Source organism: Vipera berus (assembly GCF_964194415.1).
Source record: "Vipera berus genome assembly, chromosome: Z".
NCBI classification, from domain to species: domain Eukaryota; kingdom Metazoa; phylum Chordata; class Lepidosauria; order Squamata; family Viperidae; genus Vipera; species Vipera berus.
Window position 1 is genome coordinate 133,648,159 of NC_138205.1, and position 18,579 is coordinate 133,666,737.

At 59.5% G+C, this 18,579-nt stretch overlaps 1 protein-coding gene across 4 annotated transcripts; it reads left to right on the forward strand.

The window, feature by feature from the left end:
- The first annotated feature begins 4,681 nt into the window (after nt 1-4,681).
- On the forward strand, nt 4,682-18,474 carry LOC308678100 (uncharacterized protein). Of its 4 annotated transcripts, XM_081344948.1 has the most exons (15): nt 4,682-4,750; nt 4,911-5,017; nt 5,743-5,980; nt 7,077-7,214; nt 8,256-8,619; nt 8,975-9,323; nt 9,419-9,618; nt 9,751-9,993; nt 10,167-10,265; nt 11,486-11,679; nt 11,814-11,988; nt 13,679-13,835; nt 15,268-15,421; nt 16,953-17,064; nt 17,195-18,474. In XM_081344948.1, the coding sequence occupies exons 1-15, from the start codon at nt 4,739-4,741 to the stop codon at nt 17,371-17,373; spliced, it is 2,721 nt and encodes a 906-aa protein (XP_081201074.1). In that variant the 5' UTR covers nt 4,682-4,738; the 3' UTR covers nt 17,374-18,474. The 4 variants fall into 4 exon arrangements, with proteins under 4 accessions (XP_081201074.1, XP_081201076.1, XP_081201073.1 ...); XM_081344949.1 differs by lacking the exons at nt 4,682-4,750; nt 4,911-5,017; nt 5,743-5,980 and adding an exon at nt 6,019-6,934 and having other exon boundaries at nt 8,975-9,058; nt 9,251-9,323; XM_081344947.1 differs by lacking the exons at nt 4,682-4,750; nt 4,911-5,017; nt 5,743-5,980 and adding an exon at nt 6,018-6,934.
- Nucleotides 18,475-18,579: the final 105 nt, after the last annotated feature.

Here is an 18,579-nt window from a genome sequence, read left to right on the forward strand (position 1 = left end):
CCCCCAAAATCTGCATCGGTCTGCTAGCACAAAAGGGTCCCAGCCCCAAAACACACACACACACACACCTGGTTCGGCTGCATCAAGGGTCCAGTTGTCGGTTGCGCGAGGGAGGGGCTCCTTCCAGACGATGGCGGGGGGGTCCACCTCGGCCGGCCGGCTGAGCCCGCTTTGCCCTGAAACAGGAAAAGGGGGTCTTTCGTTTCCATTTGTCTCCAATGGTAGGGGGTTGGACTAGATGACCCCCAGGGTCCCTTCCAAGCCCATGAGTCTATAAGGGTCACCTACGGGAGAAAGGGGCTGGACTAGATGACCTCCCAGGTCCCTTCTGACTGCAATTGTGTAAGGGGCTCCTGCTCGAGGAGGGGGTTGGACTAGATGACCTCCCAGGTCCCTTCCAGCTCTGTCCTCCTTTGATTCTCTACGGGTCTCCTGCTTGAGCTGGGGGGGTTGGACTAGATGACCTCCGAGGTCCCTTCCAACGCTGCAATTCTGTAAGGGGCTCCTGTTCAACCTGAGGTTGGACTAGATGACCTCCAGGGTCTCTTCCGACTGTGATTGCGTCAGGCTCTCCTGCTCGAGCAGGGGGCTGGACTAGATGACCTCCAACGCGGTCAGCGCCCGAACGCCTCCTCTCCATGGTTGTTCCCCCCACCCCTCCTCCCGACCTCCGGGAGCCAATCAGAGCGCTGCCTTTTCTGCCTGCTGGGGGTGGGGCTCAGAGCCCGGTCAAGGGACCGGTCCCCATGGGGGAAAGCTGTGGCAAGGGCTCGCACTCAGGGGAAGGAGGAGGAGGAGGAGGAGAAGAAGAAAGAGAAGAAGAGGAAGAGAAGAAGAGAAAAGAGGAGGAGGAGGAGAATGAGAAAGAGGAGAAAGATAAGAGAAAGAAGGAGAAAGAGAAGGAGAGAAAGAAAAGAGAAGGAGAAAGAGGAGGAGGAAGAGGAGGAGGAGGAAGAGGAAGAGGAGAAAGAGAAAGAGGAGAAAGAGAAGGAGGAGAAAGAAAAGAGAAGGAGAAAGAGAAAGAGAAGGAGAAAGAGGAGGAGAAAGAGAAGAAGAGAAAGAGGAAGAGGAGAAAGAGGAGAAAGAGGAAGAGGAGAAAAAGAAAGAGGAGAAAGAGAAGGAGAAAGAGGAAGAGGAGGAAGAGGAGGAGGAAGAGGAGGAGGAAGAGGAGAAAGAGAAAGAGGAGAAAGAGGAATTGGAGAAAGAGGAAGAGGAAAAAGAGGAAGAGGAAAAAGAGGAAGAGGAAGAGGAGAAAAAGAAAGAGGAGAAAGAGGAAGAGGAGAAAAAGAAAGAGGAGAAAGAGGAAGAGGAGAAAGAGGAAGAGGAAGAGGAGAGCTCCGGGAGACTCACCTCGGCCGCCCAGGCACAGCGCCCCCTGCAGGAAGGCAGCCAGGGCCCAGCAGAAGCGCCCCCACATTGCGGCAGCCCAAGAGAGCGCCGTTCAGTGGGGCCGGGGGCCGGGGGAGGGGGAGGGCTGGGAAAGAGGGAGGGGGGAGGAGAGGAGGAAGGGACGGGTCCTCGCCCCCCCACCCCCCCTACCCCTCCCCCCTGCCACTCATTAACCCAGCCGCCTCCCACCGCCAGCCAGCTGCCAGGGCAAAGGGCAGGCAGCACCAGCCAGCCCGGCTCACCGGGTGTGTGTGTGTGTGTGTGTGTGTGTGTGTGTGTGTGTGTGTGTGTGTGTCTCCCCTCCGTGAAAGGGTCCTCGGAGGTCATCTAGTCCGACCCCCTGCCCGAGCAGGAGACCCTGACCGAAGCACAGACATAGAGAGAAGGAAGGGGCCTCGGAGGTCATCTAGACCGACCCCCTGCCCGAGCAGGAGACCCTGACGGAAGCACAGACGTAGAGAGAAGGAAGGGGCCTCGGAGGTCATCTAGTCCAACCCCCTGCCCGAGCAGGAGACCCTGACGGAAGCACAGACGTAGAGAGAAGGAAGGGGCCTCGGAGGTCATCTAGACCGACCCCCTGCCCGAGCAGGAGACCCTGACCGAAGCACAGACGTAGAGAGAAGGAAGGGGCCTCGGAGGTCATCTAGTCCAACCCCCTGCCCGAGCAGGAGACCCTGACCGAAGCACAGACGTAGAGAGAAGGAAGGGGCCTCGGAGGTCATCTAGTCCAACCCCCTGCCCGAGCAGGAGACCCTGACCGAAGCACAGACGTAGAGAGAAGGAAGGGGCCTCGGAGGTCATCTAGACCGACCCCCTGCCCGAGCAGGAGACCCTGACCGAAGCACAGACGTAGAGAGAAGGAAGGGGCCTCGGAGGTCATCTAGTCCAACCCCCTGCCCGAGCAGGAGACCCTGACCGAAGCACAGACGTAGAGAGAAGGAAGGGGCCTCGGAGGTCATCTAGTCCAACCCCCTGCCCGAGCAGGAGACCCTGACCGAAGCACAGACGTAGAGAGAAGGAAGGGGCCTCGGAGGTCATCTAGTCCAACCCCCTGCCCGAGCAGGAGACCCTGACCGGAGCACAGACGTAGAGAGAAGGAAGGGGCCTCGGAGGTCATCTAGTCCAACCCCCTGCCCGAGCAGGAGACCCTGACCAAAGCACAGACGTAGAGAGAAGGAAGGGGCCTCGGAGGTCATCTAGTCCAACCCCCTGCCCGAGCAGGAGACCCTGACCGAAGCACAGACGTAGAGAGAAGGAAGGGGCCTCGGAGGTCATCTAGACCGACCCCCTGCCCGAGCAGGAGACCCTGACCGAAGCACAGACGTAGAGAGAAGGAAGGGGCCTCGGAGGTCATCTAGTCCAACCCCCTGCCCGAGCAGGAGACCCTGACCGAAGCACAGACGTAGAGAGAAGGAAGGGGCCTCGGAGGTCATCTAGTCCAACCCCCTGCCCGAGCAGGAGACCCTGACCGAAGCACAGACGTAGAGAGAAGGAAGGGGCCTCGGAGGTCATCTAGACCGACCCCCTGCCCGAGCAGGAGACCCTGACCGAAGCACAGACGTAGAGAGAAGGAAGGGGCCTCGGAGGTCATCTAGTCCGACCCCCTGCCCGAGCAGGAGACCCTGACCGAAGCACAGACGTAGAGAGAAGGAAGGGGCCTCGGAGGTCATCTAGACCGACCCCCTGCCCGAGCAGGAGACCCTGACCGAAGCACAGACGTAGAGAGAAGGAAGGGGCCTCGGAGGTCATCTAGTCCAACCCCCTGCCCGAGCAGGAGACCCTGACCGAAGCACAGACGTAGAGAGAAGGAAGGGGCCTCGGAGGTCATCTAGTCCAACCCCCTGCCCGAGCAGGAGACCCTGACCGAAGCACAGACGTAGAGAGAAGGAAGGGGCCTCGGAGGTCATCTAGTCCAACCCCCTGCCCGAGCAGGAGACCCTGACCGGAGCACAGACGTAGAGAGAAGGAAGGGGCCTCGGAGGTCATCTAGTCCAACCCCCTGCCCGAGCAGGAGACCCTGACCGAAGCACAGACGTAGAGAGAAGGAAGGGGCCTCGGAGGTCATCTAGTCCAACCCCCTGCCCGAGCAGGAGACCCTGACTGAAGCACAGACGTAGAGAGAAGGAAGGGGCCTCGGAGGTCATCTAGTCCAACCCCCTGCCCGAGCAGGAGACCCTGACCGAACCACAGACGGTCAGAGATGGAAAGGGGCCTCGGAGGTCATCTAGACCAGAAGTTATGGGCGCTCCATCGCTGGAGGTGTTGAAGAGCAGGGGGTTGGGCTAGATGACCTCCGAGGTCCCTTCCAACTCTCTCATTCTGTGATTCTGAAAGGGCCTCCTGCTCGAGCAGGGGGGCTGGACTAGATGACCTCCAGGCTCCCTTCCAACTCTGCAATTCTGTAAGGGGCTCTGCTCGAGGAGGGGGGGGGTTGGACTAGATGACCTCCAAGGTCCTTTCCAACTGTCATTCTTGGATTCTGTAAAGGTCTCCTGCTTCAGGAGGGGGTTGGACTACATGACCTCTAAGGTCCCTTCCAAACTGTCATACTGTCATTTTGTAAAGGTCTCCTGCTTGCGGCGGGGGTTGGACTAGATGACCTCCAAGGTCCCTTCCAACTCTCTCATTGTGTGATTCTGTAAGGGTCTCCTGCTCGAGCGGGTGGTTGGGCTAGATGACCTCCGAGCTGCCTTCCAGCTCTGTCATTCTGTGATTCGGTAAGGGGCTCCTGCTCGAGCGGGGTGGGGGTGGGGTTGGGCTAGATGACCTCCAAGGGCCCTTCCAACTCTCGCATTCTGTGATTTGGTAAGGGGCTCCTGCTCGAGCGGGGGGTTGGACTAGATGACCTCCGAGGTCCCTTCCAGCTCTATCATTCTGTGATTCTGTAAGGGGCTCCTGCTCGAGCGGGGGGTTGGGCTAGATGACCTCCGAGGTCCCTTCCAGCTCTGTCATTCTGTGATTCTGTAAGGGTCTCCTGTTCGAGTGGGGGGTTGGGCTAGATGACCTCTGAGGTCCCTTCCAGCTCTGTCATTCTGTGATTTGGTAAGGGGCTCCTGCTCGAGCTGGGGGGGGGGTTGGGCTAGATGACCTCCGAGGTCCCTGCCCCCTTCCCCACTGGAAGTTCACAAGAAGAAACCGGGACAGCTCTTCGTCTGAAACGGTATCGGGGGTCCTGCCAAAGCAGCCTCGGGAAGCAGCTCCCCCCTCCCACCGCTCTTGGGGGTGGGCGGGGCCGGAGGGGCGGGGCCGGAGGGGCGGGGGCGGGGCGGGGGCGGGGCCGGAGGGGCGGAGCCCGGTTTAGGCCACCAAGAGGCGGCGGCGCTTCCTCTTCCGCATCGCTTGCCCGAGCATGGAGCCCTCGGTGGGTAAAGGCGACAGCGGCTGCTGGGGGGGAAAGCGGAGATCGGGGAGGGACGGGCCGCCCTTCCACCGGTCGAGCTGCCTGCCGGCTGCGCTGTCGGCCCCCTCGACACGCGCACGCACGCACACACGCACACGCATCCCTGCTTCTCCCTTCGCAGACGGTCGGGGAGCTGCTGCGGACCCTCCGCGCCATGGGCTTCAGCGACGGGCAGGCGGGGGACGCCCTCCGCGCCGGCTGCCTGAGCGCCCCGGAGGCGGCCGACTGGTAAGTGGGGGGTGGGGGGGACCTCGGAGGTCATCTAGTCCAACCCCCCTGCTCGAAGAGGAGCCCCTTACCGAATCACAGAATGACAGAGCTGGAAGGGGCCTCGGAGGTCATCTAGCCCAACCCCCCTGCTCGAGCAGGAGACCCTTTCAGAATCACAGAATGAGGGTGTCGGAAGGGACCCTGGAAGTCATCTAGTCCAACCCCCTGCTCGAGCAGGAGACCCTTACCGAATCACAGAATGACAAAGCTGGAAGAATCTCGGAGGTCATCTAGCCCAACGCCCCCCCCCCCCGCTCAAGCAGGAGCCCCTTACCGAATCACAGAATGAGGGTGTCGGAAGGGACCCTGGAAGTCATCTAGTCCAACCCCCTGCTCGAACAGGAGCCCCTTACCAAATCACAGAATGACAGAGCTGGAAGGGACCTCGGAGGTCATCTAGTCCAACCCCCTGCTCGAACAGGAGCCCCTTACCAAATCACAGAATGACAGAGCTGGAAGGGACCCTGGAAGTCATCTAGTCCAACCCCCTGCTCGAGCAGGAGACCCTTACCGAATCACAGAATGACAGAGCTGGAAGGGACCTCGGAGGTCATCTAGCCCAACCCCCCCCCCCGCTCGAGCAGGAGCCCCTTACCGAATCACAGAATGACAGAGCTGGAAGGGACCTCGGAGGTCATCTAGCCCAACCCCGCTGACCCTCTCCCCCCCTTTCCCCTCCCCAGGCTGCTGCGCCAGCCCGTCGACCGGCAGCCCCCTTCGCCCCGGCTGCGGCTTCTCCCGCCCGTCTCCGGCGACGGATTTCAGCCCCGCCGGCAGCCCCAGGAGGACGGGAGGCGGGCCGGGCAGCCCCTCTCGGGCGTCCCGGAGGGGCCGTCGGCCGACGGCCAGGATTCCGCCGAGCGGCGGCGGCGGGAGCTGTTGATGCAGCAGCTGAAAGCCGAACGGAGCGGACGGCAGCGGGTGAGCTCCGCCCGGGGGGGCGGGGTTTGGGTGGTGTGTGTCTGTGTGTGGGGGGGTTGTGGACCGATCCAACCCCGACGCCCCTATGGACGGGGGGGTAGGTGAGCTCCCCCCAGCCCGGGCGCCCCAGATGTGCCGGTGGGCGGGGGGACCGGCGGCGGAGGCTGTCGCTCGCAGCGGCTGAAATCCCCACGGAGGAACCGGCAGCGGGAGAGCTCCGCCCGGGGAGGGGATGCGGGTGGGGGGGAAGGATGTGTGGGGACCGATCCAACCTGGCCGCCCCCGAGGACGGGTTCAGGTGAGCCACCCCAACCCCCCGCCCTCCCCCGGGCGTCCCAGATGTGCGGGTGGGGGACCGGCAGCAGCTGAAATCCCCACGGAGGAACCGGCAGCGGGAGAGCTCTGCCTAGGGAGGGGATGTGGGGGGGGAAGGGTGTGTGGGGACCGATCCAACCCGGCCGCCCCCGAGGACGGGTTCAGGTGAGCTACCCCACCCCCCCCCTCCGCCCTCCCCCGGGCATCCCAGATGTGCGGGTGGGGGACCGGCAGCACCTGAAATCCCCACGGAGAAACCGAGAAACCGGCAGCGGGAGAGCTCCACCTAGGGAGGGGATGCGGGGGGGGGGAAGGGTGTGTGGGGACCGATTCAACCCGGCCGCCCCCCAGGACGGGTTCAGGTGGGCCACCCCAACCCCCCTCCCTCCCCCGGGCGTCCCAGATGTGCGGGTGGGGGACCGGCAGCCGCTGAAATCCCCACGGAGAAACCGAGAAACCAGCAGCGGGAGAGCTCCACCTAGGGAGGGGATGCGGGGGGGGGAAGGGTGTGTGGGGACCGATTCAACCCCCCCCCCGAGGACGGGTTCAGGTAAGCCATCCCACCCTCCCCCGGGCGTCCCAGATGTGCGGGTGGGGGACCGGCAGCCGCTGAAATCCCCACGGAGGAACCGGCAGCGGGTGAGCTCAGCCTGGAGGAGGGGGGTGGGCGGGGGTGTCGACCGATCCAACCCCTGGCTGGACGGGTGTGTGTGTGTGTGTGTGATGGGGGGGCGACAGACCCGGGCCGCCCGGCAACCTGCTCCCGACTGCCTTCCCCCAGGAGCGCGAGTTGGCCCTGCAGAGGATCGCTGACGACCGCCGGCAGCACCGGGCTGGGACGACCACCCCTCGGCCTGTCCCGGGCCATTCGCCGCCAGACGGGACGGAGACTCCCGGAGAGGCGCAGTGCCTGCTCGTGGTGAGGAGACGCAACGGGGGACACCCACACCCACACCCACACCCACAGACACACACCCCTCGGTAGCCCGCAAAAGAGTAACAATGGGAGGGGGAAGGGCTGCCGGCGGCCACCAAGCTGCGGCGGCGAGTGGGAGAGTAGAGGACGACGAGTGGGTGGCGGGATGGGGGGGACAAACAAGTTCTGGGCACGGCTCAGCGATCTCTCCCTCTTTTCTCTTTCTTTTTCTCCTCCTGTTTTTCTCTTTCCGTTCTTTCTCTCTCTCTTCTTTCATTCTTTTTCTCGTTCTTTCCCTCTTTTTCTCGTTCTTTTCTCTGTTTTCCCTTTCGCGGTTTCTTTTTCTCCTTCTCCTTTTCTCTCTCTCTTTCCCTTCCTCTTTTTCTCACTCTTTTTCTCATTCTCTTTCCTTTTCCCTTTTTCTCGTTCATATTCTTTTTTCTTTTTCTCTGTTTTCCCTTTCGCTGTTTCTCTTTCTCCTTCTCCTTCTTTTTTCTCTTCCTGTTTCCCTTCCCTTTCTCGTTCTCTTTTTCTCGTTCTCTCTTTTTCCTCTTTCTTTTATCTCTGTTTTCCCTTTCACTGTTTTTTTTCTCACTTTCATTCTTTTTTCTCTTCCTTTCCCTTCCCTTTCTTTCTCTCATTCAATTTCTTTTTCTCGCTCTTTTTCTCATTCTTTCCTTTTCCCTTTTTCTCGTTCATATTCCTTCTTTCTTTCCTTTTTTTCTCTCTGTCTTTCTCATTCCCTTTTTCTCATTTTTCTTTCATTTTTCCATTCTTTTTTTCCTCCTTTCCCTCTTTTTCTCTTTCCTCTTTTTCCCTTTTGCTTTTTTTCATTCCTTTTTCTCTCCCTTTTCCTTCTCTCTCTTTTCCTTTTCTCTTCTTTCGTTCTCTTTCTCATTCTCTTTCCCTCTCCTTTTCTCCCTCTTTTTTTCTTTTTCCTCATTCTTTTTTTCTCTCTCATTCTCTTTTTTCCTCTTTCTCATTCTTTTTCTCTCATTCTCATTCTCCTTTTTTTCCCCCTCTTTCTCTCTTTCTCCCCCCCAGATCCGCCTGCCCAGCGGGGAGTCACTCCGCAGGAGCTTCCCGGCCGACGCTGCCCTGCAGAGCGTCCAGCGGTTCCTCTTGTCCCGCTGCCCGGAGCTCTCGCCCGCCTGCTGCTTCCTGCAGGGCATCCCCAAGCGGCGCTTCGGGCCGGCCGACTTGCCCCGCTCGCTGCTGGCGCTGGGCCTGGCCCCGGGGGCCACCCTCTGCGTCGTCGAGCCGGCCCCGGAGGCCGCTTCACCCTGCCCGGCCCAACCGGAGCCTCTCACCGGGCAGCCGGCGGAACTCACCCCGGCCCCCCTGCCGGAGGGTCTCCCAGGCCGGCCCCAAGGCGGTCAGCCTGCCACCCTGGCCCCCCATCGCTGGGGTGAGCGAGCCGCCAGCTTCCGGTCGAGCCTAGTAAACGCGGAGGACCCTTTGCCCCTTGTCTGACTGGGCAGAGGAGGGTCGCTGGGGTGTGTGTGTGTGTGTCTTTCACCTGTTGCAGGAAGGACGGTGTTGGGGGGGTTGCAAGGGTCTCCCACAGTGTGGGCGTGCAGCCGTGGGAGGCGTTTGGATTAGATCTGGCTGTGTGTGTGTGTTTGTGTATGTGTGTGTGTCTGCCTTCCCGTACTCCCGCTCCCCCTTGCAGTTGTAGGACCCTCGTCTCTGCGGCTTAAGGACAGAGGGTGCGGCTGACTCTCGTAACCTGTGCTTTTTTGGGGGGGGGTTTTCCCCGACAGGCCGGGGGCAGAAGCTGGACTCAGAGGAGCCCATGGAGCAGGACCAGCCGGCAGCCATCGGGGGTCAAGAGCGGGCAGCCCCAGGTCAGTCCGGGGGTCCTGGGAGGAGAAATGGGTCCCCGCCAGGCCCCGGCAAAGCTGGACAAAGAGAGGAAGCCCCACAACCTCCCCCCCCTTCCCGGCAATGGCAGCCTTGGGACCCTGGCCCAGAGAGAGGGGCAGTGAGGCCGCTTGGGGGGGGGGTCTCTCACCCGCTCCTCTCCTTCCTGTCCGAAGGGGTGCTGCCCGCCAGTCCGGACGACACTGCGGGTCATCGACATCCCTGGCCGCAGGAAGGCAACCGGCTGCGGTAGGGATTTTCAGCCGCGGGGCGGGGCCGGGCTACCAGCCAGGGTGGGCTGCCCGAAGGACCCATTTTTTTCTCTTCTGCCGCCCCCCCCCCAGGGAAAGCATGGGAAGCAACCCAGGATCCCCGGAGTTGCCCCTGGCGGTCGCCCAGGCGGCCGAGCAGCGCCACCGCCTCCAAGTGGCCACCTGGGGAGAGAGCAAAGATCTTGGATCAGCCGCCCCCGTGGCCGTCGTGACCCCCTCGGTGCCGTCGCTGTTCCGGCTGTGCCTGCGGGGCGCCGCCGCCCTCCTCTCAGGTAGAGGGCTCCCCCTCCCTCTGCTCGAGCCGGGGGCTGGACTAGAAGACCTCTGGGGTCCCTTCCAGCTCTGTTCTATTCTACAAGCCACCCAAGATTCTGAGTTGCCCACCTGCCCCTCTGCTCCTCCAGCCCCCAGCAAGCAGTACTGTGGCAGCCTGGCTTCGCTGCCCCCCGGGCTGGCCCAGCTCCTGCTGGAGCACCTGGTGCGAAAGGCGCTGCTCCACCCGCGCAGCCTGCGGCTCTTCTCCGGCTGCCCGCTGCAGGCCCTCTGCCTGGACTGCTACCCGTACGCCACCAACCAGCTGCTGGCAGGGCTGCCGGCCTTTCCCGGCCTGCGACGGCTGAGCTTGTTCTCCTGCGTCCTCATCACAGGTGAGGCCACTGACCGGGAGGCGGTCTGCGCTGCCTTTCTGGGGCCTCGTGGGAGGAAAATTGAGGAGGGGAAGCGGAAGGGTTGGGGGGCTTTACAGGGCCCTCGCCTCCCCCAAGGGATGGGGGTGCGCAGGCTTGAGTTGAGCAGCCCCCTTCCCTTTCCCTTCTCCCAGACCAGGGCCTCTCCGTCGTGCAGCGTCTCCCACACCTGCAGCACCTCAATCTCTCGGCCTGCGTTAAGCTGACCGACAACTGCCTACGGTTCCTGAAAGGTTTGTCCGATGCGCGCGTGCACACACACACGCACACACACACACACACACAGAGTGAGTCTCAATCGGTCAATCAGAATAGAGTTGGAAGGGACCCTGGAGGTCATCTAGTCCAACCCCCTGCTCCGGCAGGAGACCCTTACAGAATCATTTGGGAGGGACCTCGGAAGTCATCTAGTCCAACCCCCTGCTCAAGCAGGAGACCCTTGCAGAATCGTAAAAGGGCAGAGTTGGAAGGGACCTCGGAGGTCCTCTAGTCCAACCCCCTGCTCAAGCAAGAGTCCCTATGCCATTTCAGACAAGTGGCTGTCTGCTCTCTTCTGGATGAATGAAGCAGCCACAACCTCCAGTGGGAAGTAGTTCCACTGGTTCATTGTCCTGACCGTTCGGAAGTTTCTCCTTAATTCCAGGTTGCTCTTCTCCCTTGATTGGTTTCCACTCGTTGTTTCTCGCCTTGCCTTCTGGTGGTTTGGAAAATAAGGCAACCCCCCCCCTCCTCGTCTTCGGGGCGGCCCCTCAAATACTGGAGGACTACTACTATCCTGTCCCCCCCTAGTCCTTCTTGTCTCCAGACTGGCCATTCCCAAATCCCGCGACCGTTCTTCATGTGTTTTAGTCCCCAGGGCTTTAATCATCTTACTTGCTCTTCTCTGCACTTTTTCCAATGTCTCTTGTCGAGTTTCCGACGTATGTGGGAACCAAAACTGGATGCAGGTATCGCGGGTGTGGCCTTCCGAAGGCTTTCTAAAGCGGTACTAATACTTGACCTGGTTTCGATTCGATGCCTCTGTTTGTACCACCAAGGATTGTGTGAGCCTTTTTTGGCTGCTGCCGCACACGGCCGGCTCACGTTTTAAGTAATCGTCCACTGGGACTCCGAGGTCCCTCTCTCAGTGATTTGTTTTCGAGCGAGGTTTGGCCTAGACTCTACTCGAGCCTTTTTTTTCCTGCCCAGGGGTAAAACACGCTTTTCTCCACCTTAAATGTCATTTTTGTTGGGAAGGGTCTTCTCCGTAAGGATGACGGAGCCTCCCCTTTCTCTCCAGTCCAGAGATTTGGGCTTTCGGTGGGACCATCTCTTGCGGGGTGGTGACGTTGTACCCTGCGCAACGGGACAAAATCCGGAAACTGCAGATAGGAGAGGAGGAGGAGGGGGGAGGGCTTGTGAAGGAGAAAGGGGGGGTACCTCCCACCCCATCCAGCCCCTCCCCTTTCCACAGGGCTGCTGGAGTTGTCTCACCTGGCACTGGACCAGACCCACGTCTCCGACTCCGGCCTGGCGGAGTTCCTCCTGGGGAATCCCCCTGCCCTCACCCACCTGAGTCTCGACTGGACGGGGGTCACGGAGCAGACCCTCCAACTCCTGCCCCGGTGCGCCCCCCAGCTCTGCGAGCTGAGCCTGAAGCAGACGGGCGTAAGTAGGGAGCTGGGCGGCTGCCCCCGGGGCAGCCTTGGGGTGGGTGGTTGGGGCTGGAGTCGGGGGGAGCTTCAGGAGGGGGGAGCGTGATGGGGCGATGCCTTTCCAACAGCATCAGGTGGTGTCCCCAGATCAGCGATGTGTCTCCCCTGCGGCACTCGGAGGCCCTCCAGAGGCTGTTCTTGGACGGCACCCGCGTGAGCGAAGCCTCCCTCCAGGCCCTCTCCTCCCATCCGGCCCTCGGCTGCTTGACCCTCTCTGGCGTCCACTCGGTCGACGGCAACCGGGCTCTGGAGCTGGTCTCAGGTACAAGACCGGAGCTGGTCTTAGCCGGCCAGCAGAGGGCAGCAGCTTTCATCTGTTGTGTCTGCCAAGTGGCCAGCAGAGGGCAGCGGCTTCCATTATTTATTGTTTATTTATTTATTTATTTATTTATTTTAATTCCATTTATATCCCGCCTTTCTCCGAAGACTCAGGGCGGCTTACAAGCTTAGCAGTGTTGTGACACTGGCAGACACATTATGTTGTGTCTGCCAAGTGGCCAGCAGAGGGCAGTGGCTTCCATTATGTTGTGTCTGCCAAGTGGCCACCAGAGGGCAGCGGCTTCCATTATGTTGCGTCTGCCAAGTGGCCAGCAGAGGGCAGCAGCTTCCATTATGTTGCGTCTGCCAAGTGGCCAGCAGAGGGCAGCGGCTTCCATTATGTTGCCTCTACCAAGTGGCCAGCAGAGGGCAGCAGCTTCCATTATGTTGCATCTGCCAAGTGGCCACCAGAGGGCAGCGGCTTCCATTATGTTGCGTCTACCAAGTGGCCAGCAGAGGGCAGCGGCTTCCATTATGTTGCGTCTACCAAGTGGCCAGCAGAGGGCAGCAGCTTCCATTATGTTGCGTCTGCCAAGTGGCCACCAGAGGGCGGCGGCTTCCATTATGTTGCGTCTGCCAAGTGGCCACCAGAGGGCGGCGGCTTCCATTATATTGTGTCTGCCAAGTGGCCACCAGAGGGCGGCGGCTTCCATCTGTTGTGTCTGCCAAGTAGCCACCAGAGGGCGGCGGCTTCCATCTGTTGTGTCTGCCAAGTGGCCACCAGAGGGCAGCAGCTGGCAGCCGCCTGACCTCCCCAAGCGCAGAATAGTTGCTCATTTGAAGGTGTGGGAGCCATTGCACAGCCCTGAGGCGCTTCAACAGTGAGGCGGGAGAAAGGATGAGAAGGGAAGGAAGGGAAAAAAGAAAAAAAGAAGAGGGAGGGAAGGATAGATTGGAGGGAGGGAGGAAAGGAAGGAGGAGAGGGAGGGAGAAGGAAGGAAGGACGGGGAAAGAAAGGAGGGAGAAAGGAAGAAGATTGGAGAGAAAGAGGGAGAAAGGAATGAAGGCGATGGGAGGGAAATAAGGGATAGGTTGGAGGAAGAAAGGAAAGAGGGAGAAAAGGAAGGAGGGGAGGGAGAAGGAAGGAAGGAAAGAAGGGAAGGGAGGAAGGAGTAAATGTGAGAAAGGGAGAAAGGAAGGGAGGAGATAGATTGGAGGAAAGATGGGAGGAAGGTAATGAAAGAAAAGAGGGAGGGATAAAAGAAGGGAAGGGAGGGAGAAAGGAAAGAGTGGAGAAGGGGAAAGAAAGGAAAGCAGGCGACGGGAGGGAGGGAAAGGAGGAAGAGATAGGTTGGAGGAAGGAAGGAAAGGAGGGGGACGAAGAAGGAAGGAAGGGAAGGGAGGGAGGAAGGAGATAAGATTGGAGGAAAGAAGGAAGGAAGGAAGGAAAGTAATGAAAGAAAAGAGAAAAGAGAGAGGGAGGGAGGAAGGAAGGGAAGAAGCAATTGAAAGAAAAGAGGAAGGAGAGGAGGTCTGCCCAGGTCTGCTAAAGTGCCACGGAAACTGTCCGGAGGCTGCCCGTCCTCTCTGCCCGAGCAGGGTTTGTGTGTGTGGGGGGGGGGTGTCACGAATGAGGGGGTGGGGGAAAACGGGTCTGGGGCAGCTGAGGCATCTGGGCGCCCCTTTTTTTCCAGCCCTCCCCCTGACCCGGCTGGGGCTGCCCGGTCGGCACACGGTCACCGACGTCGGCCTGGCCGCCGTCTGCCGCCTGGCCGGCCTCCAGGAGCTGGACCTGACCGACTACATCCACATCAGTGACGAGGGGCTGCGGCCGCTGGCTGGGCTGTGCAGGTGAGCCCTCCCCTGCTCCAGCCACCCCCTCCCCCCCGCCCCACCCAGGGAGCTCCTTAAAGGAGGCCCACTGGAGAAAGGGGGAGGGGTCTCCTCCGAAGACCACTGCAGGGGGGGCAGCGAGACGAAGCCGCCCTTGTCCAGGGCCCGGAGTGACTGGTCCTCCTCTGTCCCCCCCTCCCCCAAAATGGATGCCGGTGATTGGAACACAGAACCCACCCCCAGGGCCAGAACGGCATCCTTTACCTTCTCCAGGCGGTAGCAGAGAAGGGAGGGGAGAGGAGAGGGAGGGAGGGAGGGAGGGAGGCAAAGAAGAGAAAGGAAAAGAAAGGAAAGAGGAGGAAGAAAAGAAAGAAGAGGGAGAAAGGAAGGGGGGAAAGAAAAAGAAAAGAAAGAAAAACGGGAGCGAGGGGAAGAGAGAAAGAGGGAGGAAAAGAGAAAAAAGGGAGGAAGGAAGGGAGAGAAAAGAAGAAAAAAAAGGGAGGGAGGGAGGGAGGGAAAGAAGAGAAAGGAAAGAGGAGGAAGGAAAGATGAAAGGTAGAAAGGAAGGGGAGGAAAGAAAAGAAAAAAGATGGAGCAAGGACAAGATAGAAAGAAAAAAAGGAAGAGAAAGGGAAAGAAAGAACAAAAAACGGGAACAAGGAAAAGAGAAAGAAAGGGAGGGAAAGAGAAAAAGGAGGGAGGAAGGGAGAGAAAAGAAGGGAGGAGAAAGAGGGAGGGAGGAAGGGAAAGAAGAGAAAGGGAAAGAAAGGAAAGGAGGAATAAAAGGAAAGGAAGAAGATGTAAAGAAAGGAAACAAGAAAGAGAGGAAGGAAGGAAGGGAAAAAAGCAAAAAAGAAAAGGAGCAAGGGAAAGAAAGAGAAAAATAGAAAAAGAAAAAGAACGGACGGAGCAAGGAAAAGGTAGAGAGGAAGGGAATGGGAAAGAAAACGAAAGAAAGAAAAACGGGAGCAAGGGGAAGAGAAAAAGGGAGGGAAAGAAGGGAGGGAGAGAACAGGAGGAAGGAGAAAAGGGAGGGAGGGAGGGAAAGAAGAGAAAGGAGAAGAAAGGAAGAGGGAGGGAGGAAAGAGAGAAGGAAAGAGGAAGAAAGAAAGGAAGAAAGAAAGGGAAAGTGAGGGAGCAAGGGAAAGAGGGAAAGAAGAAGAAGAAAAAAAAGGAAGGGAAAGAGGAAAGGAGGAAGGAAAGAAGAAAGGAAGGGGGGAAGAAGCAAGAAAGAAAAGAACGCAAAAGGGAGGGAGCGAGGGAAAGGAAGAAAGGAAAAAAGCGAGGGAAAGAAAGGAAGGAAGGCAGCAAGGAAAAGAGAGAAAGAAAAGAGAAGAGAAAGAGAAAGAACAGTCCTTCCAAGAGCCCCCTCCCACCATTGAGGGTAGCCCACCACCCGCCCGATTTCCCCACCCGCCTCTGAGGGTCTGGGGTCCTGGCTCTTTTCCAGGCTGCGGCGCCTCTCGCTGGCGCACACGCGGGTGACGGACGAGGGCCTGCCCCACCTCCGGGCCCTGCGGCATCTGGAGGAGCTCCGCCTGGACCGCCTGGCCATCTCCAGCGCCCGCGTGGCCCACTGCCTGGCCGGCCTCCCTCACCTGCAGGTACGGCCGGGGTGGGGGGGTGGGGAGGTCCGTCGCGGCCGGCCCTCCGGGGGGGAGGGGCAGTCTTCGCTTAGTGGCCGTGCGAAGTTAGAACGGCACCGGGAAAAAAAGAGGGACTCGGGACCCTTTTCCCACACTCGTCTTTAGGACGCTCTGGCGGCGTCCTCGCCTCACGGGATCGAAATTCGGACGCTCGGCAACCGGCTCATATTTGCGAACGGTCGCGGCGTTCCCCGGGCTCCCGGGATCAAAATTCGGACCGCTCGGCAACCAAATTCGGACGCTCGGCAACCGACTCGTATTTACGACGGTCGCGGCATCACGGGATCAAAATTCAGACGCTCGGCAACCAAATTCGGACGCTCGGCAACCAACTTGTATTTACGACGGTCGCGGCGTCCCGGGATCAAAATTCGGACATTCGGCAACAAAATTCGGACGCTCGGCAACCAGCTCGTATTTACGATGGTCGCAGCATTCCCCGGACTCCCGGGATCAAAATTCGGACGCTCGGCAACCAAATTCAGACGCTCGGCAACCGACTCGTATTTACAACGGTCGCAGCGTCCCGGGATCAAAATTTGGACGCTTGGTAACCGACTCGTATTTAGACGGTCACAGCGTCACGGGATCAAAATTCGGACATTCGGCAACAAAATTCAGACACTCGGCAACCGACTCGCATTTACGACGGTCGCAGCATCCCCGGAGTCACGGGATTAAAATTCGGACACTTGGCAACAACATTTGGACACTCAGCAACCGACTTGTAGTTACGACGGTTGCAGCGTCCCAGGGTCACGGGATCAAAATTCGGACATTCAGCAACCGCCTCATATTTATGACGGTCGCAGCGTCTCTGGGGTCACAGGATCAAAATTCGGACGCTCAGTAACAAAATTCGGACGCTCGGCAACTGACTCGTATTTACAACGGTTACAGCATCCTGGAGTCACACGATCAAAATTCAGACGCTTGGCAACAAAATTTGGATGCTCGGCAACTGGCTCGTATTTACAACGGTCGCAGCGTCCCGAGGTCACGTGATCCAAATTCAGACGTTCGGCAACCGACTCATATTTATGATGGTCGCAGTGTTCCCGGGGTCACGGGATTAAAATTCGGATACTTGGCAACGAAATTCGGACGCTCGGCAACCGACTTGTACTTACGACGGTCGCAGCGTCCCAGGGTCACGGGATCAAAATTCAGACATTCAGCAACCGGCTCATATTTATGACAGTCGCAGCGTCCCTGGGGTCACGGGATCAAAATTCGGACGCTCGGTAACAAAATTCGGATGCTTGGCAACTGGCTCGTATTTACGACGGTCGTGGCGTCCCCGGGGTCACGGGATCAAAATTCGGATGCTCGGCAACCGACTCGTATTTATGACGGTTGCAGCCTCCCGGGGCTACCTCCGTCGGTCTCTGGGCCAGCCGGTCTGGAGGAGATGCCCGGGGGGGGCCTACGGAGCAACGAAGGGGGTTTTGGGCCCGCTAACACAGTGATTTTGCCCGCTCTTTCCTAGGTGCTGAGTCTTGCCGGCACGGCCGTCGGAGACTCCGTGGCCAGGCTGGGCCTCGCCAGTTGCCGGCATCTGCTGAAGCTCAACCTGAGCAACACCCGCCTGACTGACCGAGGTAAGGCCTGGGGGTGGGACACCCCCTTCCACCATCCATTTAGGGTGCCCCCCCATATCTCCAGCCAGGCCCCGCCTCCTTCCTTCGGCCTGCCTCTCTTACCCGCCCCCCCCCCTTTTGTCTTCGGCAGGGCTCCGCTTCCTGGCCCATCTGCCCCTCGTCCAGCTCAACCTGGACGGCTCGGGGGTGTCGGCTGCCGGCGTGGCTGAGCTCCTGGCCGCCTGCCCCACCCTCGCCCACATCCGGAGCAGCTGCCTGCGGGTCTTGTCCCAGGAAGAGTTGCCGGACGAGGAAGAGCCCGGCAACTAGGCGGCGCAGGTCAGTCCTGGCGCCCACCGGGGAGGTCTTTGGCGCCCGGCCAGCTTCTCCAGGAACGAAAGCCGGAAGGGAGCCCGGAGGTCATCCAGCCCGACCCCCTGCTCGAGCAGGAGACCCTTCCTGAATTACACACCTGGAAAGGGACCTCGAAGGTCATCTAGTCCAGCCCCCAGCTCGAGTAGGAGACCCTTCCAGAATCACAGAATGACAGAGTGTGAAGGGACCTCGAAGGTCATCTAGTCCAACCCACTGCTCGAGGAGGAGACCCTTCCAGAATCACGGAATGACACAGCTGGACCTCGGAGGTCATCTAGTCCAACCTTCTGCTCGACCAGGAGACCCTTCCAGAATGGTAGAGCTGGAAGGGACCTCAGAGGTCACCTAGTCCAACCCCCTGCTCGAGCAAGGAGACCCTTAACGGAATCGTAGAATATCAGAGGCGGGAGGGACCTCAGAGGTCATCTAGTCCAACCCCCTGCTCCAGCAGGACACCCTTACATGATCATGGAATAATAGAGCTGGAAGGGAGCTCAGAGGTCATCTAGCCCAACCCCCTGCTCGAGCAAGGAGACCCTTAACGGAATCGTAGAATATCAGGCGGGAGGGACCTCGGAGGTCATCTAGTCCAGCCCCCTGCTCCAGCAGGACACCCTTACATGATCATGGAATAATAGAGCTGGAAGGGAGCTCAGAGGTCACCTAGTCCAACCCCCTGCTCGAGCAAGGAGACCCTTAACGGAATCGTAGAATAACAGAGGCAGGAGGGACCTCGGAGGTCATCTAGTCCAGCCCCCCCTGCTCGAGCGGGCTTTTCTCGGAAGAAATTGCCAAGGGGGGTGTTGGGGGGGGGCTGCCTTGTTACAGACACCCGCTCGGTCTTTTGAGGATCATCAGAAAAGAGGGGGGGGTTGGCAGCTGGGAGTAGGGGATAGGAAGGAAGCTGCTGGAAAGCCCCACCCCACCCCCTCACATCCCCCCCCCCGAGTTCAGGGTTGCTGGGTGTGTGCAGGGGGGGGAAACCACAACCTTTGTGCCTTAACCTTTTGTGGTGTCCAATAAAACGGTGCCTTTTTTTTTACTCTTGGGGGTGAACTGGATGTGGCCTTTCTTTTTTTGCCCGGTGGGGGGGGGCGGCAATGGGGTCGGTGGGGGGTTTCTATGGAGGTCAGCAAGGACAGGATCCACTCTGCTCTCTCC